The sequence below is a fragment of the Dermochelys coriacea genome, chromosome 13 (genome assembly GCF_009764565.3).
Source record: "Dermochelys coriacea isolate rDerCor1 chromosome 13, rDerCor1.pri.v4, whole genome shotgun sequence".
NCBI classification, from domain to species: domain Eukaryota; kingdom Metazoa; phylum Chordata; order Testudines; family Dermochelyidae; genus Dermochelys; species Dermochelys coriacea.
The window spans coordinates 8829231-8846681 of NC_050080.1; the positions used below are offsets into that span (position 1 = coordinate 8829231).

The 17451-nt window shown below is 43.0% G+C and overlaps 1 protein-coding gene across 3 annotated transcripts in view; it reads left to right on the plus strand.

The window, feature by feature from the left end:
* Positions 1-1697: 1697 nt before the first annotated feature.
* The window catches only part of TAF4 (TATA-box binding protein associated factor 4), a 66823-nt gene continuing 51069 nt past the window's right edge, over positions 1698-17451 (plus strand). The window contains exons 1-2 of one of the 3 annotated variants that reach the window (XM_038370173.2): positions 1698-3039; positions 5051-6142. In XM_038370173.2, the coding sequence (XP_038226101.1) occupies positions 2724-3039; positions 5051-6142 (1408 nt within the window). In that variant the 5' untranslated portion in view covers positions 1698-2723. The remainder of the gene's footprint in view (positions 3040-5050; positions 6143-17451) is intronic. The other 2 variants (XM_038370174.2, XR_005288700.1) reach the window with 2 other exon arrangements.

The window sequence follows — 17451 nt, forward strand, 5'->3', positions numbered from 1 at the left end:
TGAAATGGCAGATGACAAGTTTATATCAAATCATTAAAAACAAGGCTAGAAAGATACATTATTCATTTTTTAAAGGCTAGTTAACTGACATGTTTGGCTAGGGGAATTTAGACACTGATTAATAAATTCAGATGTCTGAAGGATTGAGACAATCAATTTCAGTACTTTTAAAAAATTTTCTGTGACCAAGATTATAATTCTAACACGGGCTAATTGGGAGGGAAGAATAAGAACCACAGCATAGAGTTCTACAATATGAATGCATATCTCCAACTATTAACAGGGGAAAAATTTGTATCACTAATTTTGGAAGCAGAACACCAGAAGCAGGACTTTACAACCATAAGCTATGTATTCCTAAGAGATCCAGTACCTCTTAAGGCAAGTATTAGTTGCAAACGTGTACTTGGAGTAAGACAGTTAACTATCTAATGTCTTCCCTTCACATGAATGTGGATAGCTGACTTTACCATTTTATAGACTGGCCAGCTGATTTTAGGGAGGGGCATTTGTGACTAAGATACACAAGGGATTTTTCTGTACTTTTTTCCTTCTTGCCTCCTAACAGCTAAACATTGCTCAAGGACTCACTTCATGTAGCAGAAGTGCTGGCTACATGGATAACAGCAGTTGTATAATACAGAAAGTAATGATACCCTAAAACTGAGGGATTTATAAGTAGACAATACTTTGTCTCTAGCCTATTTGAAGTAGAGAAGCCTTGGAGAACATCTGAGTGTCACTGACATGTCTCCATCTTTGCAGCCCATCGTGACACATTAAGACACGAAGATCCACGCACTGGTATACAATAATGACCTACACAGGATCTGAATCCTATCCCACTACAACAAAAATTTCAACGTTAAGTTTTAGCCACTCCAAGTGAACAACAAAACAGAGGTAAGGCAAACCTTGATCTGTAATATTTAAACAAGTTACCACCACCTTAACTTGCCTACTGTATAGCTTTTTAATGAGTGGCACCATAAAAGTGACTGGTTTCAGAGTAGCAGCCGTGTTAGTCTGTATTCGCAAAAAGAAAAAAAAAAGTGACTGAACACTATAGCAGGAATTTTATCTTGCACTTAATATTGGTTACTCTGGACAATGAAGGTAGCGTTCAGTAAATAATTCATCACTGTTAAAGGACAGGCTGCATTTTTACCTTAGCTGAGCCTCCTTGCTTCTGATGATACACAATTTTCTGATGCAATTTCTACTATCACTAAGAAGCGTATCTGCTACTATTCAGCATGGCTAAAGACTGCTGTCTCCTCAAGCACTCGTGGGAAGGGTTTATAAACTAAATGGGTACTGTCCTCCGCAGTACAGTTCCAAATGGAACTCAAGTTCAACGCATTTCTCTGGCTGTAATTTGGAATAGCAGTTAAAGTTTGATTGTCACAACGGTGCATTCTTTGTTAAACTGTAGCTGCTCCGGATTCAAAGAGTTTCCTCTGAAAGGCTGAAGTTGTGGCTAAGATGTTTAAACAGTTGAGGCATTTGACTAAACCCGCCCACTTTGCTGTTGAGCTTTCAGCACAGCCACCTCCCGGTTTCTTTTTCCAGGATTTAAATCCAAGCACCCCACTCCCTTCCCCCCCCGATGGACGCATTCGCGGCGCTCATTGATTCTAGCCGGTCTGGTTGAAGGGACTGCCCCTCCCCCCCCGCGGCCCCCCGTCTGCTGAGTCAGTTTCCTAAATTCTGGCAGGGAAGCGCGACAGCACCTGGCCGTGCCCATCGATTAGTGGCGCCCTCGCCTTCCTAACGCGCCCTCCTTCGCTGCGTCCCACTCCCAGCTCCAGGAGCCGGGAGCGCAGCCGGCCCAGCCAGCGGGGCAGTTAGCGGGGGCCGGGAGCCGGCGCTCTCCGGTAGCCCCGGGAGGCGTTTGAAATCCGCGAGGGGGAAAGACAGGGGGGGGGGGGCTGCTTTCCTGTGGAGCCCGGGGGCGGGGGCGGGGAGCCGCCGCAGAGCCCCGCGCCTGCAGCCAGGCTCGCCCTCTCCCCAGGGCCGCTCCGCCGCGAGGGGAGGCAGGCGGGAAAGCGCCTGCCCCAGCCCAGAGGAGACGGGCGCAGGGTCGCGGCCACCCGCCCTGCCCCCTCAGCGCCCGCCTGGGCGACGCTGCCTCTCCGGGGGCTCTTTGCCCCCCGCCCCGGCTGCTGCTCGCTGCCCCCTCCCGCGGCTGGGCGTGGGGCCTAAGGCCGCGTCTCCTCCCCCGCCCTCCCGGTGGATCAGTTACACGCAGCTGGCACAGGTGTGGGGCGCCCTTCAGACTCGCTCCAGCGACAAGGGCCAGACGCAGGGAGCAGCAGGGAAACATGCAGCCATCTTGGGCTCAGGCGGACAAAGAGCTGCCTTCTCCACGCCCCGTCCCCTCCCCGCGGGCGCCCCCCGTCTCTCCCCCGCGGCACGAGCTTGCCTCGCCGCCCTCCCTGGCCAGCCACCCCCCACCTTCTGCCCCCGCTGCTCCTGCAGCGTCGCGTCCGGGCCGCCGCAGCCCGACTCCCAACTAAGCCTTCGCAGCCATTTGCCCAGGCTTTTATAGGCGGCTGGCGGCCAATCATCAGCGAGCGGAATCCCTCTCCGGCCGGTGATGTGAGCCTAGGCCTGTGCGCCTGCGCAGTGAGAGGGCAGCGTGGGGGGGGGTGGTGGGAGGGAGGAGTGAAACGGGAGGAGGGGGAGGAGGGAGCAGCTCACAGGAACCCTCCAAAAAAAAGATGGCGGCGGGCTCGGATCTGCTGGATGAGGTTTTCCTGAACACGGAGGTGGATGAGAAGGTGGTGAGCGACCTGGTGGGCTCCCTGGAGTCCCAGCTGGCGGCCTCCGGTCATCACCACCAGCACCACAAGGCGCAGGAGCCCCTCAGGGCCGCTGGGGGGCTGCTGGGGAACCATGTTGTGAGCAGCAGTAGCAGCAGCAGCAGCCCTAGCCCTAGCCCTGGAGGAGTAGTAGTAGGAGGCAATGCTAATGTCCAAACAGAGAGCAGCAGCAGCAGCAAGATGGGACTCAGTGCCCCAGAGATCACAAAAGCAGGTAACCTGGGCAGGGGTGGGGGGGCTCTCTGGGAAAGGGGCCTCCCCTCCCCCCACTCCCAAGCTCTGATTGCCCCCCTCCCTTACTGCTTTTCCCCCCCTTTTCCCTCTCTTCTCCTCCTTGTTGTTGTGGCAAGACCTGGAGTGCAAGGGTGGTATAAATCATATTGGGGAGAGCCCCCCCCCACCAGGCCCTTTAGTATATGTTTGACTGTTCTCCTCTTCCCCTCCCTCCTTGCTCCTGGGGTGTAGATGAGGTGTTTCTTGTCATATGGGGGTACTGCCCCCCATGATAGAGCCATATACAGACACTGATGGGTTATCAGTCCCTCCTTTTCTTCCCTTGTTGCTGGAGTGTAAAGGGGTCCTATTAATCATAAGGGTTGGGGGGGGGAGAGAGCCAGTGGGGGGTAACTGTCCCTTTGATGATGGCTTTCCCCCAGTTTGTTTGAATGTTCCTCTGCCTTCCCTGTTGCTGGTGTACATTGGATGGTGGGGTTTATTGGGGGGGGGATTCCCGCTTAATAATGCCTTCCAATCTCTGTCTGAGTGCTTCTTCCCCTCCCCCTTCTCTGTTGCTCAAGTGCAAAGGGGTGTTATTAATCATGACACCCATTTCCTGTATAGGAGGAAGTGAGGAGAGATACAAGGGAAAGAAACCCCTAAAAATGCCTCCCTCCATATCTGTCTGAATATTCCCCCTTGCCCCTCTTGTCACAGAAGATTAGAGGGGGAATTCAACACTTTTCATTCCTCTTTCTCCCTCAAGGGGGTGTTGTGGCAATACAAGGCCCTAGTATGGGGGGGGGGGGGGAGATTCAGGGCACAACCCCTATCATCCTCCTTAGAAGGTCTTCTCCATATTGATCTGTGAATGTTTGCCCCCTTGATGGAGGAGCTGGGTTATAAGGGAATTATGTTAATCATAATATTAGATCTCACTTTGAGAATGGGTGGGAGATTGTTTTTAGGGAAGGGACAAATATCCTGATCTGCCCAGTATCTCTGTGGCTCTATTCCCCCGCCCCCACCACCACACTTTTCTCTGCTTCTTGTTGCTTAAATGTAAGAGGATGCTGACCTTAATAATAGCAGGTCTGTAAGGAGAATCTTACAGGAGGGTCCTCTTAGCTACTGAGACACACGTTATAAGGGTTATCTGTGACATGAGAAGGGAGCTTTCTTTCTTCTTAATTCAGGACCTGGACTGCTAAGGCTGGTGTTAATCATGATACCAGGCCTCATTAAAGCAGGATGAGAAGGTCTCAGGGCATGAGGCCACATTGCAGTTTCCTCAATGCCCAAGTCTGTTTTCTCCCCATATTTTTCTTTATGATTGTGGGAGTTTGAGGCACAGAATCACAACAGCAGGCCCCGGTATGGACGAAGTCCTCTTATGGCAACTTTTTCTTTGTCAGATTGACAGCTCTCACCCCCTACTTTTTACACTGTTGTTGTACTAGTTGAACTGCCTGGTACTACTAGGTTCTACTATAGGAGATGAAAGGATTGGGGGTAGAGTGTGCAAGGTGTAGAGGGAGAACTCTTTATTGATGTCTTCCCCACTCTTTTTTTTTTTTTCTTTCTCCTCTCCCCCCTCTAGTTGAAGGAACTGGAATGCAAAAGATATTGTTAAATATGTCAGGCCTGGAATGGGGGAGAGAAGGAAGTGGTGGGGAAAAGAAGCCCCTTAAACCCCCTTCATTGTCCAGATCTTATCTTATTGTGTGTCTGTCTTCCTTTTTTTCTCTTGTTTTAGTGGTTTCAAGGGGGTGCTAAAATTAATATCACTGCTGCCAGGTGTCTCAGGGTAATCTCTCTACACAGAGGAACAGGATTTGTATTTTCAGCCCCTTTTTTTCTTGTCTCATTGCAGGCAGTATGGGGGGTGTGTATGTTGGGGAGAGGGAGTGAAGAAGGATTTGGAGGGCGGAGGAGCACATTCCCTCTACATTTGTTTTCCCCTCCTGCACATTCTCTCCTTTGAACCTTGTTGTTGTTGTTTGTTTCAGGAGCTGGAGGAGTGCAAGGGGGCGTTATTAATCATAACACCAGGTCCCAGAGTTCAGCTCTGGATGGAGTCACTACAACCAGCACCACCACCACCACTGCAGCAGCTGCAGGAGGATCTGAAGCTGCTGCTGCTCCAGGGACCCTCAGTCAGGGCAAATCAGTGGTTATCAGTACCATGGCAACTGCCTTATCCACCAGGAATGGCAAAATTGGGACCACAACGGTGCAAACTTTGAATGGGAGTAACGTGGTGATGAACTCTCATCATTCGGGAAGTGCTGCTTTCTCTGGGACTCCTGCAACTGCTAATCCTGCTGCTGCACCTGCTGTTGCCCCTCTAGTTAACAATGGACCTGGATCTGTGGGGAAAGGAAATACAGTTAATGCTGTTTTGCCATCAGCTTCTAACACTGTCATCCAGACTTCTTTCCTAAGCACTGCTGTGTCCTCTGCCTCATCCCCATCACCCACAGTAATCTCTTCACAACCGCCACCAAACATTGTAGGTGGGGGGCCTACTGTAGCACTGGTGAGGCCACCAATTCACACAGCAGGACCCACGGTTGCTGCAGCTGCTGCAGCCACCCAGAACGGGAGCAATACTGTGATCAATTCAGCCATTGGCGTGGGGAGTTTTCCTGCTGTTGCTGCAGTCACTGTGGGTTCTGGAGTTTCCCTCCAAACATCACTTGTGAACAGCCAACCAGGTTCCAGTGTGCCGGCAGCACCCACCACACAGGTCATCAAATCAGAGTCTCCTAAAACTATAGGGCATGCAGTATCCCAGCAGCAGACACTAGTTGCTAGTGGCCAGCCCAGTACTACAGGGGGTAACATGATAATTGGGCAAACTATGCAAGCTGGGCTCTCCAGTGTGGCCCCCAATCCCGGTGGGATACCTCCTGCAGCTCCTGGTACCCCTACAGGAATGGCTAAGGGCACTGCCAGTACAGTGGCACAAAGTCTGCCAAGGACTCCAACAGCAACTACAAGTGGTATCAGAGCAACTTTGACTCCTACAGTTTTAGCACCTCGTCTGCCTCAGGCACCTCAGAATCCAACTAATATTCAGAACTTTCAGTTACCACCAGGTAAGTAAAGACTAGAGATTTTTAATTTGTGGCTGTATATGTTGTTGAGAGGAAGATGAATGATTAATATATCTAGATTTAGTTGTAAATCATGGGGAAGCTCTTATTCCAGATATCACTTGTTTTTTTTGGACAGTGGCATGGGATGTTTCATGATTTTTCTCCTGTTTTCAGGTGACAAAGGCATGTTGGCAGAATTGTTTTAGAAATCTTACTATTGTTTAGATTTTCCTTTTTACTAAAGTGCAAGTGTGAACAAAGGTGCAAACCAACACAAATGCTATTGTAATATACCGTGCTGTTTCCTTTTCACATGATGCATTTTGACTTTAAATCAGTTTTGTCAGTAATTCATATAATCTAGCATGCTGCTCTTTTCCCTGTCCCTGCATGCCCCCCCATACCCATACAAGGATCATTGCTTGGTAGTGCAGCAGCAGGTACAGCATAAGGAGAAAAGCTGCCTTCTTTTACCATAAATACATTAAAATAATATTAGAAATCTGAGTTATTCTTTCAGATTTGATGCTCATGATCTTTTATCATTGGACCTTCAGTACTAAGGCAATCTTACTCTGTCCTTACCTTACCCTGTTGTGTGTAGGGTTGCAGCTCCTGTAGTAACTAACATCACGCTTAGTCAGGGAACCAAGCCCTAGACCAGTAGGGAGTGAGTTAAAGGCAGAATAAAAAAACCCTTCTGTTCTGAGAACTGGTCTATGCTCTGTCAAATATCCTTGATTATTATTATTTTTTTTTGATCGTTTTGCTAGGTGATCTTGCTATACAAAGAACAGCCAATTAAATTTTATTATTACTACCTAATGAAATCAATGGTGTGCATATGCAATTCATTTCAATAGGTCTTAGAGTAGTAAAAATGATATCTGTTGAAACTACTACCCAACCTTAGACTGATGCATTATCCCATAAGATACCAGCAACCATATCTTACTGTACACTGTATATATGTATAATACTCCATTTATAGTTTGTGACACTGCATGGTTCAGTGAAGTCTGTCAAGCATTCTGTATATTTAAATCACAATTGGGATATTAAAAATCTGCATTTTTTTTCTTGCATAGAAAGATATTGCCTGGCAAGAATAATGCATATGCTGAAGTTTCAAAACTGTTTTTAAATTTATCAAAATTTTAATCTTGAAATCCCTGCTTTTAAGTTGGAGCCTCTTTAGTGTGTGTGTGTGTGTGTATGTTTTAAACTAAAAATGTGTCATACTTTCCAGGATTTTAAGATGTTCTCTTGCTGCAATATTAATCAAATTGCTTTTATGGTTTGCAGTTGATGTTAGTAAAATTTAGGTATATCACTCCATAGAGGCAATATGGCAATACTACATAGTATAACTAATTATGGAAGATATCAACTGGACATGACCAGCCAGTTTCTAATAAAAATATTAGTGGCTTAAAAGCACTTTATCAACTTACTAAAATGTGCCCCATTTATCAACAAGGGCACCAATCATTAGGGCTTGAGCATGCATAAGTTGCTCCTATGCATGGTCCCAGGGAAATCAAAGTAGGGCTTTGCAGGATCTAACCTTTAATTTTTAGGACTAAGTCCTTTAAATTTAAAAAAGATCTAAAATCTCAAAAGAACTATATTTTTGGTCTGTGACTCCACATAGCATGCCTTTTTAAAACAGAAAAATATACATTTGCACTTGAAAACTGGCCCTGATTTGTGTTTTTGTTTTTTTTTAAATGGTTGTGATATTAGAGACTATTGAGAGGTGAGGCAATTATATTTTTAAGTAATAAAGTTTCAACAGAACTCAGCTCCCACTTAAGCACTTAAATGAAATGGCCACATTTTCACAAGAGCTCAGTGCTCAGCAGCTTCTATTGAGCACAGTGGGAGCTGCTAGATGCTGCTGCTGGATGCTGTTTTGAAAATCTGGTCTCTGTTATGAATGCTGAGTACTTCAGAAAATCTAGCCCTAGATGTTTAGGCTTCTCCCTCTCTCTTCCTCCATTTATACTTATAAGTGCAATAAACTTTAATGCAGTTTACATACATGTATGAGGGGAGACTAGGCTACTATACAAAAACATAATGAAGTAATTGAATTTCAAAGTACAACATGGTGACCAGATTTTCAAAGAAAGTTTTCCCCATCTCTAAAGTTGCACCAGCAAAGTTGGTACATCCAAGTTTTTGCATGTACAAAACCTCAAATTAGTCTCTGCAAGCAATATTTGCATGTAAAAATTGGAGAGCTGTATGCTAATACAGTTTGCTCATGCAAATCTGAGGAATTTATGCATGATATAACTAGAGAACAAAAACTGCATGTGCAAATTGTGTGCACAGAGTAACAACAATTTAGCATCCACTTTTGAAAAAATTGCCTATTGTGTAGCACAGTGGCTCTCAACCTTTCCAGACTACTGTACCCCTTTCAGGAGTCTGATTTGATTTGCGAACCCCCTAGTTTCACCTCACTTTAGTATTTTTGTGTCTGATTTTGAAAGCAAATAGTTAAGTGTCACAGCACACTGACTGAAAAATTGCTTCTTTTCACTATATAATTATAAAATCAATTGGAATATAAATATTGTACTTTCAGTGTATATGATATACAGCAATATAAACAAGTAATTGTATGAAATTTTATTTTTTACTCACTTCCCTAGTGCTTTTTATGTAGGCTTTTGTAAAACTAGGCAAATATGTAGATGAGTTGATGTACACCCTGGAAGACCTCTATGTACCCCCGGGGCGCACATATCCCTGGCTGATTACCACTGGTATAGCATATGTTCCGTATTTATTTTCCAAACAAAAATAAACTGGTTGTTTAATTTCCAGTCTCCACCCCCACATGTCCAGTTACTATTCCACATAAATGACACTGAATATAAAAATGTCAATATTTTTATTAACCTGGTGTCAAGTATCGGGGTTAGCCCTGTTAGTCTGTATCCACAAAAACAACAAGGAGTCCGATGGCACCTTAAAGTCTTTAAGGTGCTACTGGACTCCTTGTTGTTTTTATTAACCTGGGGTTTCACAAAAAGATTGTCTTTAAGGAGAAAAAAAAAAAAAAAAGTGTCTTTGAGGTAGCCTACCGTTACCTTTTAAAACAATTTAGTTGATTTACACTTCTTAAAATATATTGCTTTTAGAGTGTCACCTTAATGGTGTATGCTGTATCAGTTTTTAGCTAGATGGAATTTAAAATGGCCAAATTAGAAATATGTGAAAGCAGAGAGATTAATTGTTGCAGTGCTGTTGGGTTCTGCCACATTCTTAATTGTTTTCCTCCTCCCCAAAGAAACAGGGTTATCAACATTCATTTTGGTTAATAATGGGTTCATTTTTATTTTACCAAAATCTCAGGAGGGTAGGAGAGGGGTGTGTGTATGTGTATCTGCACTTTGCCTTTTATCCAGTAGCCCTGATTTGGAACTTGTAGCCTGAACATTTGGAGCAGTGCTATAAAATTCCAAAAATTGCCTAAAAGACTATCTTTTTGGCTTTAGCAGAGATGCTGAAAATACTCTTGAATTGACTTTAGCAAGGATGATTCTGTCAAATATGCAAGGAGTTTATTTAAAGATGACTTATTTTGATTCATAGTGCATTTTATGAAGTAATGTTAGGTTTTTAACTACTTGCATTGTTCTGAAGTAAATAGTGTGAGGAGATCTTTTATGCACTCATCTGGTAATAGCTGGGACAATTGATAGTAAAACATACACAGAAAAGTATCTTGGTTGCTCATAGATGGAACAGAAGTTTGCAAGTAGAACAGAACTATGCAGCATACATGAGATAGTAAAAAGTGACCAGAAGTCATAATTTGCATGTGCTGCAAATGTTTTTTTTAATTTTCACACTTCTGTAAATTTAATTTTTCCCCCCGAAAAAGTTAGTTTTTGGATTAGCAAAGCATTATTTTCAATTGCAGTGGTATAGAACAGGTTCTCAAAACTAGCCACAACTGAAATCTCCAATCTACTTACCATAACTGTGCTGTCAGCCTTGAGAATTTAACAAAAAACAAAACAGGTTTCTCTGATCACAGATATATTATACTGTTCTGCTATTTTCTTATGAAAAGGCATTATAATGAATTGTCTTAGGCTACGTCTACACTGAGCTAGGGGGTGTGGTTCCCAGCTCACACATACATATGCGCAGTAGCTCAGTGACAGCTAGCACTGGTATAATAAGTGGAAGTGTAGCTGTGGTAGCATGGGCAGTAGCAGCAATGGCACAGCTTAGCCATGCTGAGTATGTATTCATAGGGTTCAGACAGGTTTGTACACAGCACAGCTAAGCCATTCTCCTGCTGCCCATTCTACCATGTCTACGCTACTATTTATGTTTGAGCTAGCTCTCATTGAGCTAGCATGAGTATGTCTAGATGAGCTGGGAATCGCACCCTAGCTTATAGTGCAGACCGAGCCTAAGAAGCCTGCTAAAAGGTATGCAGCATAGTGGAGGGGGAAGGTAGTATATGTATATATTGAATTAAAACAGTACAGAGTTGAAAGAAAAGGAGTACTTATGGCACCTTAGAGCTAACAAATTTATTTGAGAGTAAGCTTTCGTGAGCAACAGCTCACTTCATCAGATGCATTCAGTGGAAAAACAGTATAGAGCTGGTAGATCTGGGGAGTTTTTCCTGTCTCCCCCCACCTCCCCCAGCCTAGGCAAAAGTGAAATATAGAATCCCCCCCCTTTTTTTTCTTTTGAATAAGTTTTAGTACTTATGACAATTGCTGAGGACTTTCCTCCTTGTCCACAATAGTACAGCAAAATGTAGTGACCGTCAAAGCTTCCCTACACACCAATCTGGAGGGATCGCCGATAGGTGTTGGAGGAGGGGTAGATCATTCTCTGTGCCCATTTAATCCTCTGTACTTCTAGCTGAGACTGCCAACAAGGATATCACAGTTGTCCACTAGTCACTGAACTTGTGCCACAAATTGATTTTTATATGGGTCATAGAACAACCATCAGATGGTAATGGTAGAAGGTCTGTACTGCTTTACTCCTCCCCCAGTATTTCCTAGCATCTGCTAGTAGTTGGGTGTGGGAAATGGGGACACAAGTGTATTGTATTCTAGCACCTAGCTTCTGGGTTTCTTTGGGGTCCTCATACACTATGAATAACTCCAGTGGCTGCCACCACTCATAGCTTTCCCAAGCAATAGCAGCATGAAACTGACGTGATTTGAAGAGTTTCATTGTTGTGGGGTTCTGAGCAGCAGTAGTAAAAATGACCAATGTTAATTTCATGCTGCTGCTACTTGGTAGAACTAATAGCTCCAGTGCTTCCACTGGCACCTATGTAATCTGTATACTGAAGAGGACATCGTTATCCATTTATATTTGTCTCACATTTGGATGGTTTTCTTCACAACCATAGAGGCTGGATACTTAATTTGTTTTAAATGGAGGTTTAAATTCTACCAAAATGTATGGGTTTTGGCTCTGTCACTTGCTGGAGGAGGATTCTTACTCCTCTTGTTTTTTGGTTTTGTTGTTTTTTCCAAACTCTCCTTATTGTGGTCTCATTTAGAAAAGTACTTTATGCCTCACCTTAAGTATATATTCAAGTCTCATTGACTTGAATGGTGATGCTTTCCTGAATTGGAGCCATTGAAAGCAGTTTGCACACCTGTAGTGTATATATTTTTTTTTTGGCAAACAGTCTTCTGTGTATTTAAAAATCCGAACGTTTGTCACCAAAAATAACAATAATTAAGTCATAAAATTGGCATGAAGGCACAGAGATGGACTTTGGTCCCAATCCTGCAAACAGTTTATGTACATGTAATCGTACTCAGATGAAAGGTCCCACTGACTTCAGTAAAGAGATGTATCTATTAATGCTTTTCCAGGATTGGCATCCTAGAGTAGTAAGCATAAGACGGTGGAAAGAAAAAAGGGAAAGCTAACATTTTGAATAAAATGATCTAAACAGTTTTTTCCATTGTAAAACTCTGATACTTGATATAGCTGAGCACATTGCTTTTTGGGTCCATTCTCTTTTTTTCAAGTAGGCATCTCTGAAATGCTTAATTGTATATTTAAGTTTCTGTGAATGTGAATAGACGTGAAAACTTGCGGACTTTCAGGTGGAAAGATACATGCAAAGTATCTGAGGGAAGAATGCTAAATATTGAAATGCATCTCCAGTTCTAATTCCCACCAACTTGTGAGCAAGTCCAAATGTTTCCACCTGCTTGCAGCTTTTGTCTATTACACTATAGCCTACCAGTGTTATGCCTGCTAACTGTTAGCATGGCCATATTTTGTGTGTGGGTTTTTTTAAAAGGTGTCTAACAAGCAAGGATAATAGCAGCTTACTGTAGTACTTTTCACTTTCAAAGCATATTACAAATGTTAATCCTTTCACAACCCCTGTGTGGTTGGAAAGTAAGTGTATTACCTCAAATTGAAAGCTGGGGAAACTGAGGGAGAAAAACTGTGACTTTCCCATGGCTGAGGGTGGGAGCAGGGGCTGGCGATGTCAATGTCAAAGCCAAAATTAAAACTTGAAAGTCTTGTGCTCAGATCACTGGATGATATCTGTTTCCAAAAGAGAAAATTATGGATTTCCTCTGTTCTACATTTAAAAGGGTTGGGGGAAAACTGCTCAAATTATTTTTTTGGCAAAAGGAACATTTTGCTTGATTTGAAATGTCTTTTTATATGTAGATCCATCAGGTTCAAGACTAAGGGGGAAAAATACTTTATAGACTTGTTAAAATATGATAAAATATCATAAAATTATGAGTTTCAGAGTAGCAGCCATGTTAGTCTGTATTCACAAAAAAGAAAGAGTACTTGTGGCACCTTAGAGACTAACAAATTTATTTGAGCATAAGCTTTCGTGAGCTACAACTCGCTTATGATAACCTTAAGTTTTTTACCCAAGAAGAACTTAAATAAATAACCACCCTCTCAACCTTATTTTATTTTAAAACAGCATATGATGAGGCAGAGCAATAAATTGTTTTATGTGTCCAGTAAAATACAAATTGACACTTTCCATGACCACGCTTTATAGGGAGTATAATTGTGATTCTTCAAAACTCACTTGTTGAAAGTATTTTGTTATCTTGGGCTGTATACAGTTCCATTTTAGGGTTAGAGTAGTTATGCAAAAATTTGTATTCATGCCAGTCTTCATAACAAATTCAGTTTCTTTTTTTTTTTTTTTTTTTTTAAATGCCTAATTTTGGTTGAGGTTTGGTGTTTTGGGGATTACTTACCCCTTCAGTTCAAGGGCTATGCAGAAGCCCAAGAGCTGTGGATATGGGTTAGTTGCTGCTTCTGAGGTGTTCTGCACACCACTGCTAGTACAGGAACTGTCCAACACAGTGTGTTTGCTCAATGAGTCACCATCATTTTCTATTTCCATGAATCTAAGTGGGCCACTTCTCAAAGGCACTCAAATTATTTTGGCCTGGGGACCAAAAATTTGGATGGTTCTCTCAACTTGAGTTCACAACTTAACTGCAGTGCTCTATTTTAGCTAAGCTGGCAAGGGAAAATGTAAAAGTCAGCACTTCATATTAATCAGAAAAAATGTGCATTGGTCAACCAACATGGTGATAAGACAAATCAGTTATTACAAAATACCCTTGAGATTGCTTTGATTTTTTGAGTATTTTGATCACCTTCAGTTCTAATTACCGAAAAGTGCTGCTTTCGATGCTTGTAAATAAAATTTTAAAGGAGGTTTTTTTTTGGTTGCACAGGCTATATATAGAATTCATTTCAAATAAAGATCCAGAATGCCTCATTACACTACTTGAAGTTTTTATTAAAAATATTTTAATGTGAAAAGGGGTTAGTTTAAAATACTCTTGGCAGTGTTGGTCACCGGAGGTCAAACTCAGTGTTGGGTGGGTTCATATCTCTATTTGCCCATGTCTGAATTTGATCAATATTGTTTGATATTGGGACACTCAGTTACAAAGTTATTTGTCAGTCATGCTAATTACTTTTCCAAGAACAAAATATAAACTAACTGAAGATGTAACATTCTAGAAACAGTTGGTCACTTGAAAATAAATATAGGAAAACTTTTTTTACTACTGATTTTAGTAGTGGAGAAAATATCTTTTGACAGTCTTTAAGTCAGCTAAAACACCTGATATTATCAACTGTAAAGATTCTGTGTATGGTCAGGTGTACCCCTTCCCCTGATGGAGCCTCTGTGATGTCAATAGTGTTTACCCGTGGCCACATGGGTACCCTTGTGCCAAGTCACTTGTGCAATGAGGACCTCAATGAGCATTGGTGAAATGAGGATGCAGTTGAAATAGTCTCCCTTCTTCTTCTGAATAATTTCCTTCCCTGATGCATGTCTTAAATCAAAACTAGGAATCCATTCTAATATCTGACCTAAGTTCCCTCTAAGCTACGTGGCCACACAGCTGCCTATTAAGCCCCGCTCAAGGCTGCAGTGGGGAGAGATGCCTCTCCCCCAGCATGGACCTGCTGCGGTGGGGAGAAGTGCCTCTCCCCACTGGCCCCAGCATGGACTAGCCCCGGACTTGCTGTGGCTGAGGGAGAGGAGCCCAGCTCCCTTGGCCCTGCCCAGCTCCGCCGGAGTTTTTGTAATGGGGAAGAGGTGCCTCTCCCCCAACCCCAAGTTACTGCGGTGTGAGAGGGCTGAGGGGAGTTTTCTCCCCACTGGAGAAGCCTGCACCCCAAGCCCCTCATCCCACTCCAGATGCACCTCGCATACCCCAACCTTCTGCCCCAGCCCTGAGCCCCCTCACACTCCGAACGCCTCAGCCTCACCACATGAATTTTGTTATGTGCACCAATATGAAGGTGATGTGTTACACATCACCTTCATATTGGTGCACATAACAAAATTCATTCCGCACATGGGTGTGTAAAATTAGAGGGAATACTGTGTTTGACCCCTGTTGTTGAACCTTTAGTGCTAATGCTCTACATGATATGTACACGGGTTTGAATTTTTTTTTAAACTGATTTAGATCTTGTCTAAATATCAAAAGTTGTACTCTTATACCAGTACAGTAAAGTAGTACAGCCTCCCTAGTGAGGGGCACTGTAAACCTAATTCCCGTAAGGGAATGGGACGGGACCTATTATCTATACTATTGGTAAGATGCATTTTATGGTATAACTATATCCACTTAGGGATTGTACCAGTTTAACTATTGTTTGTTTGTTTTGTTTTAAATCACACACTTAAATAGTTTGATTATAAAACTCTGCAAACCAGGCCTTAGCAAAATCAGTGCAAGATGCTGTGTGGACATTTATTTTGGTTAAGACTTAACCTACACTGAAATAAGTGTGATTTAAATTGAATAAACTGTTCACACAGCCTTTCACGCTGGTTTAAACTAAACTTAAACTAAATATTTTTAAAATGACTCACTTAGCTAAACTGGTAAAACTTTCTCATGTGTATACAAACTCTTACTTTGACTAGCTCTATATGCTAAATGGTTTTTTTTTTTTTTTTTTTTTTTTTTTTTTTTACTGGAAAATACTAATTGATTTGAACTCAGATGGGATTGAAACATATAGATCCCAATCTTGCAATGAGATTTGTACAGAATGATCCCTGCACTCTCCCACAGCCCCTCTGAAGGCAGTGTACAAATATAGAGTAAAGACTGTTCCTGCCTATGTAATGCTGTCAGGTTAAAATCCATAATTTTAAAAGATCAGCCTCCTTACCTGTATTACAGATGACTGGTAGATTATTTACATTTGAATGTAAAGGGTGACTTTCCTTTTTATTAATTTATTGGATTTTGATCATCTTGGGCAAACAAGTCAGTGTCACTTTTTGTTTCTGGTCTTTCACTTTCTGGTAAGCTAGCATTAGCATAGCGCTGCAATAGGCTAACACTGTAGGGAGGTGTTCAAATAAAGTTCTTCTGGGCAGAGACTGTATTTACTCTTTGCAGTATCTAGCACAATGAGGCTGGGATCCTGATTTGGGTCTTTATGTAGTTCTGAACCACAAATAAATCCAAGGAAATAACCAAAGGTGGAAAATTGTATCAGTGACACTGAGTAATTTTTTCAAATAAAGAACCAAAAATGTATATTTTGAACCTCATCTACCTGGCAATCTCCCTTTTAAATTTACAGCACTGGTTCTTGACAAAGTGTTGCTGAGAAACATTTTCAGTGATACATTGTACCGAATACAAAACAAGCTCTCTCTTGAGTTTGTATTATGTAAGAAGTTTGTATCATTTTAAAACACTGTCACTCTTTTTGTATGGAAGAGTTCATATGCAGTCATAGATACAACGCTGTCCTCGGGAGCTAAAAAATCTTACTGAGTTATAGGTGAAACTGCGTTATATCGAAAGTGCTTTGCTTTGGCCTCGAGCATTTCCATTATTAATAGTCACTTCCTGCCCCCCGACTGACCCCTCAGAACTCCATACCCGCCCCCTGACAGGCTCCCTGGGACTCCCACGCCCTATACAATGCTCCCATCCCCTGACCGCCCCGCCCCAGAACCTACGTACCATCCATCCGCCCTCCCCCTCCGTTCCCTGAACACCCTCCGAGACCCTCTGCCTCTTATCCAACCCCTCAGCCACGGCCTGGCACCCTTAACAGCAGCTTAGAGCAGCGTCTCGGAGCCTGACATGCTGATCCACCAGAGCGCGCAGCCCTGCCCCCCCAGAGCACTGCTTTACTGCATTATATCCAAATTCTTGTTATATTGGGTCATGTTATATCTGGGTAAAGGTGTAGTTTATTCTTCTAGTAAGAGCAGTCTATATAACTTTTAAACATTGCTGTCCTAATATATGCCCTTGTGAGTTGCTGAATTATTAAATACATAGCATCAGTTTATTATATAGAATTAAAAGTATGCTAGGTACTGTACAGACAGCTAAAATATTATCCTTGTCCCATAGTGCAGTGTTTCCTAAATGGTGGGACCTGACCAACCAGTGGGTCATAGGAAGGTTCTAGGTGGGTTGCCATGTGCAGGGCTGGATTAACGTATCACTAGGCCCTAGGCAAACATCCACTTCTCCTGACTCAGTGCAGAGGTGAGGCCTGGAAAGGTGACTGGGGATGGGGGTGGAGTGGTTGGAGAGCAAGCTTACTCCACAGCAGCAGCTTCAGTGCCATTGGGCACTCTGGGCGTTGAGATCTGTGGCACAGAGTTGTGTAACCAGTCAGGTTTGTCCTGGCTGCTCCTCTATCACACAGAGATGACCTTGTATGCCCAGGAGTAGGCAGCCAGCCTCATGGGACAAGAGCCATTGCCGCAGGTTGAGTGCAGGGTAGGCTCC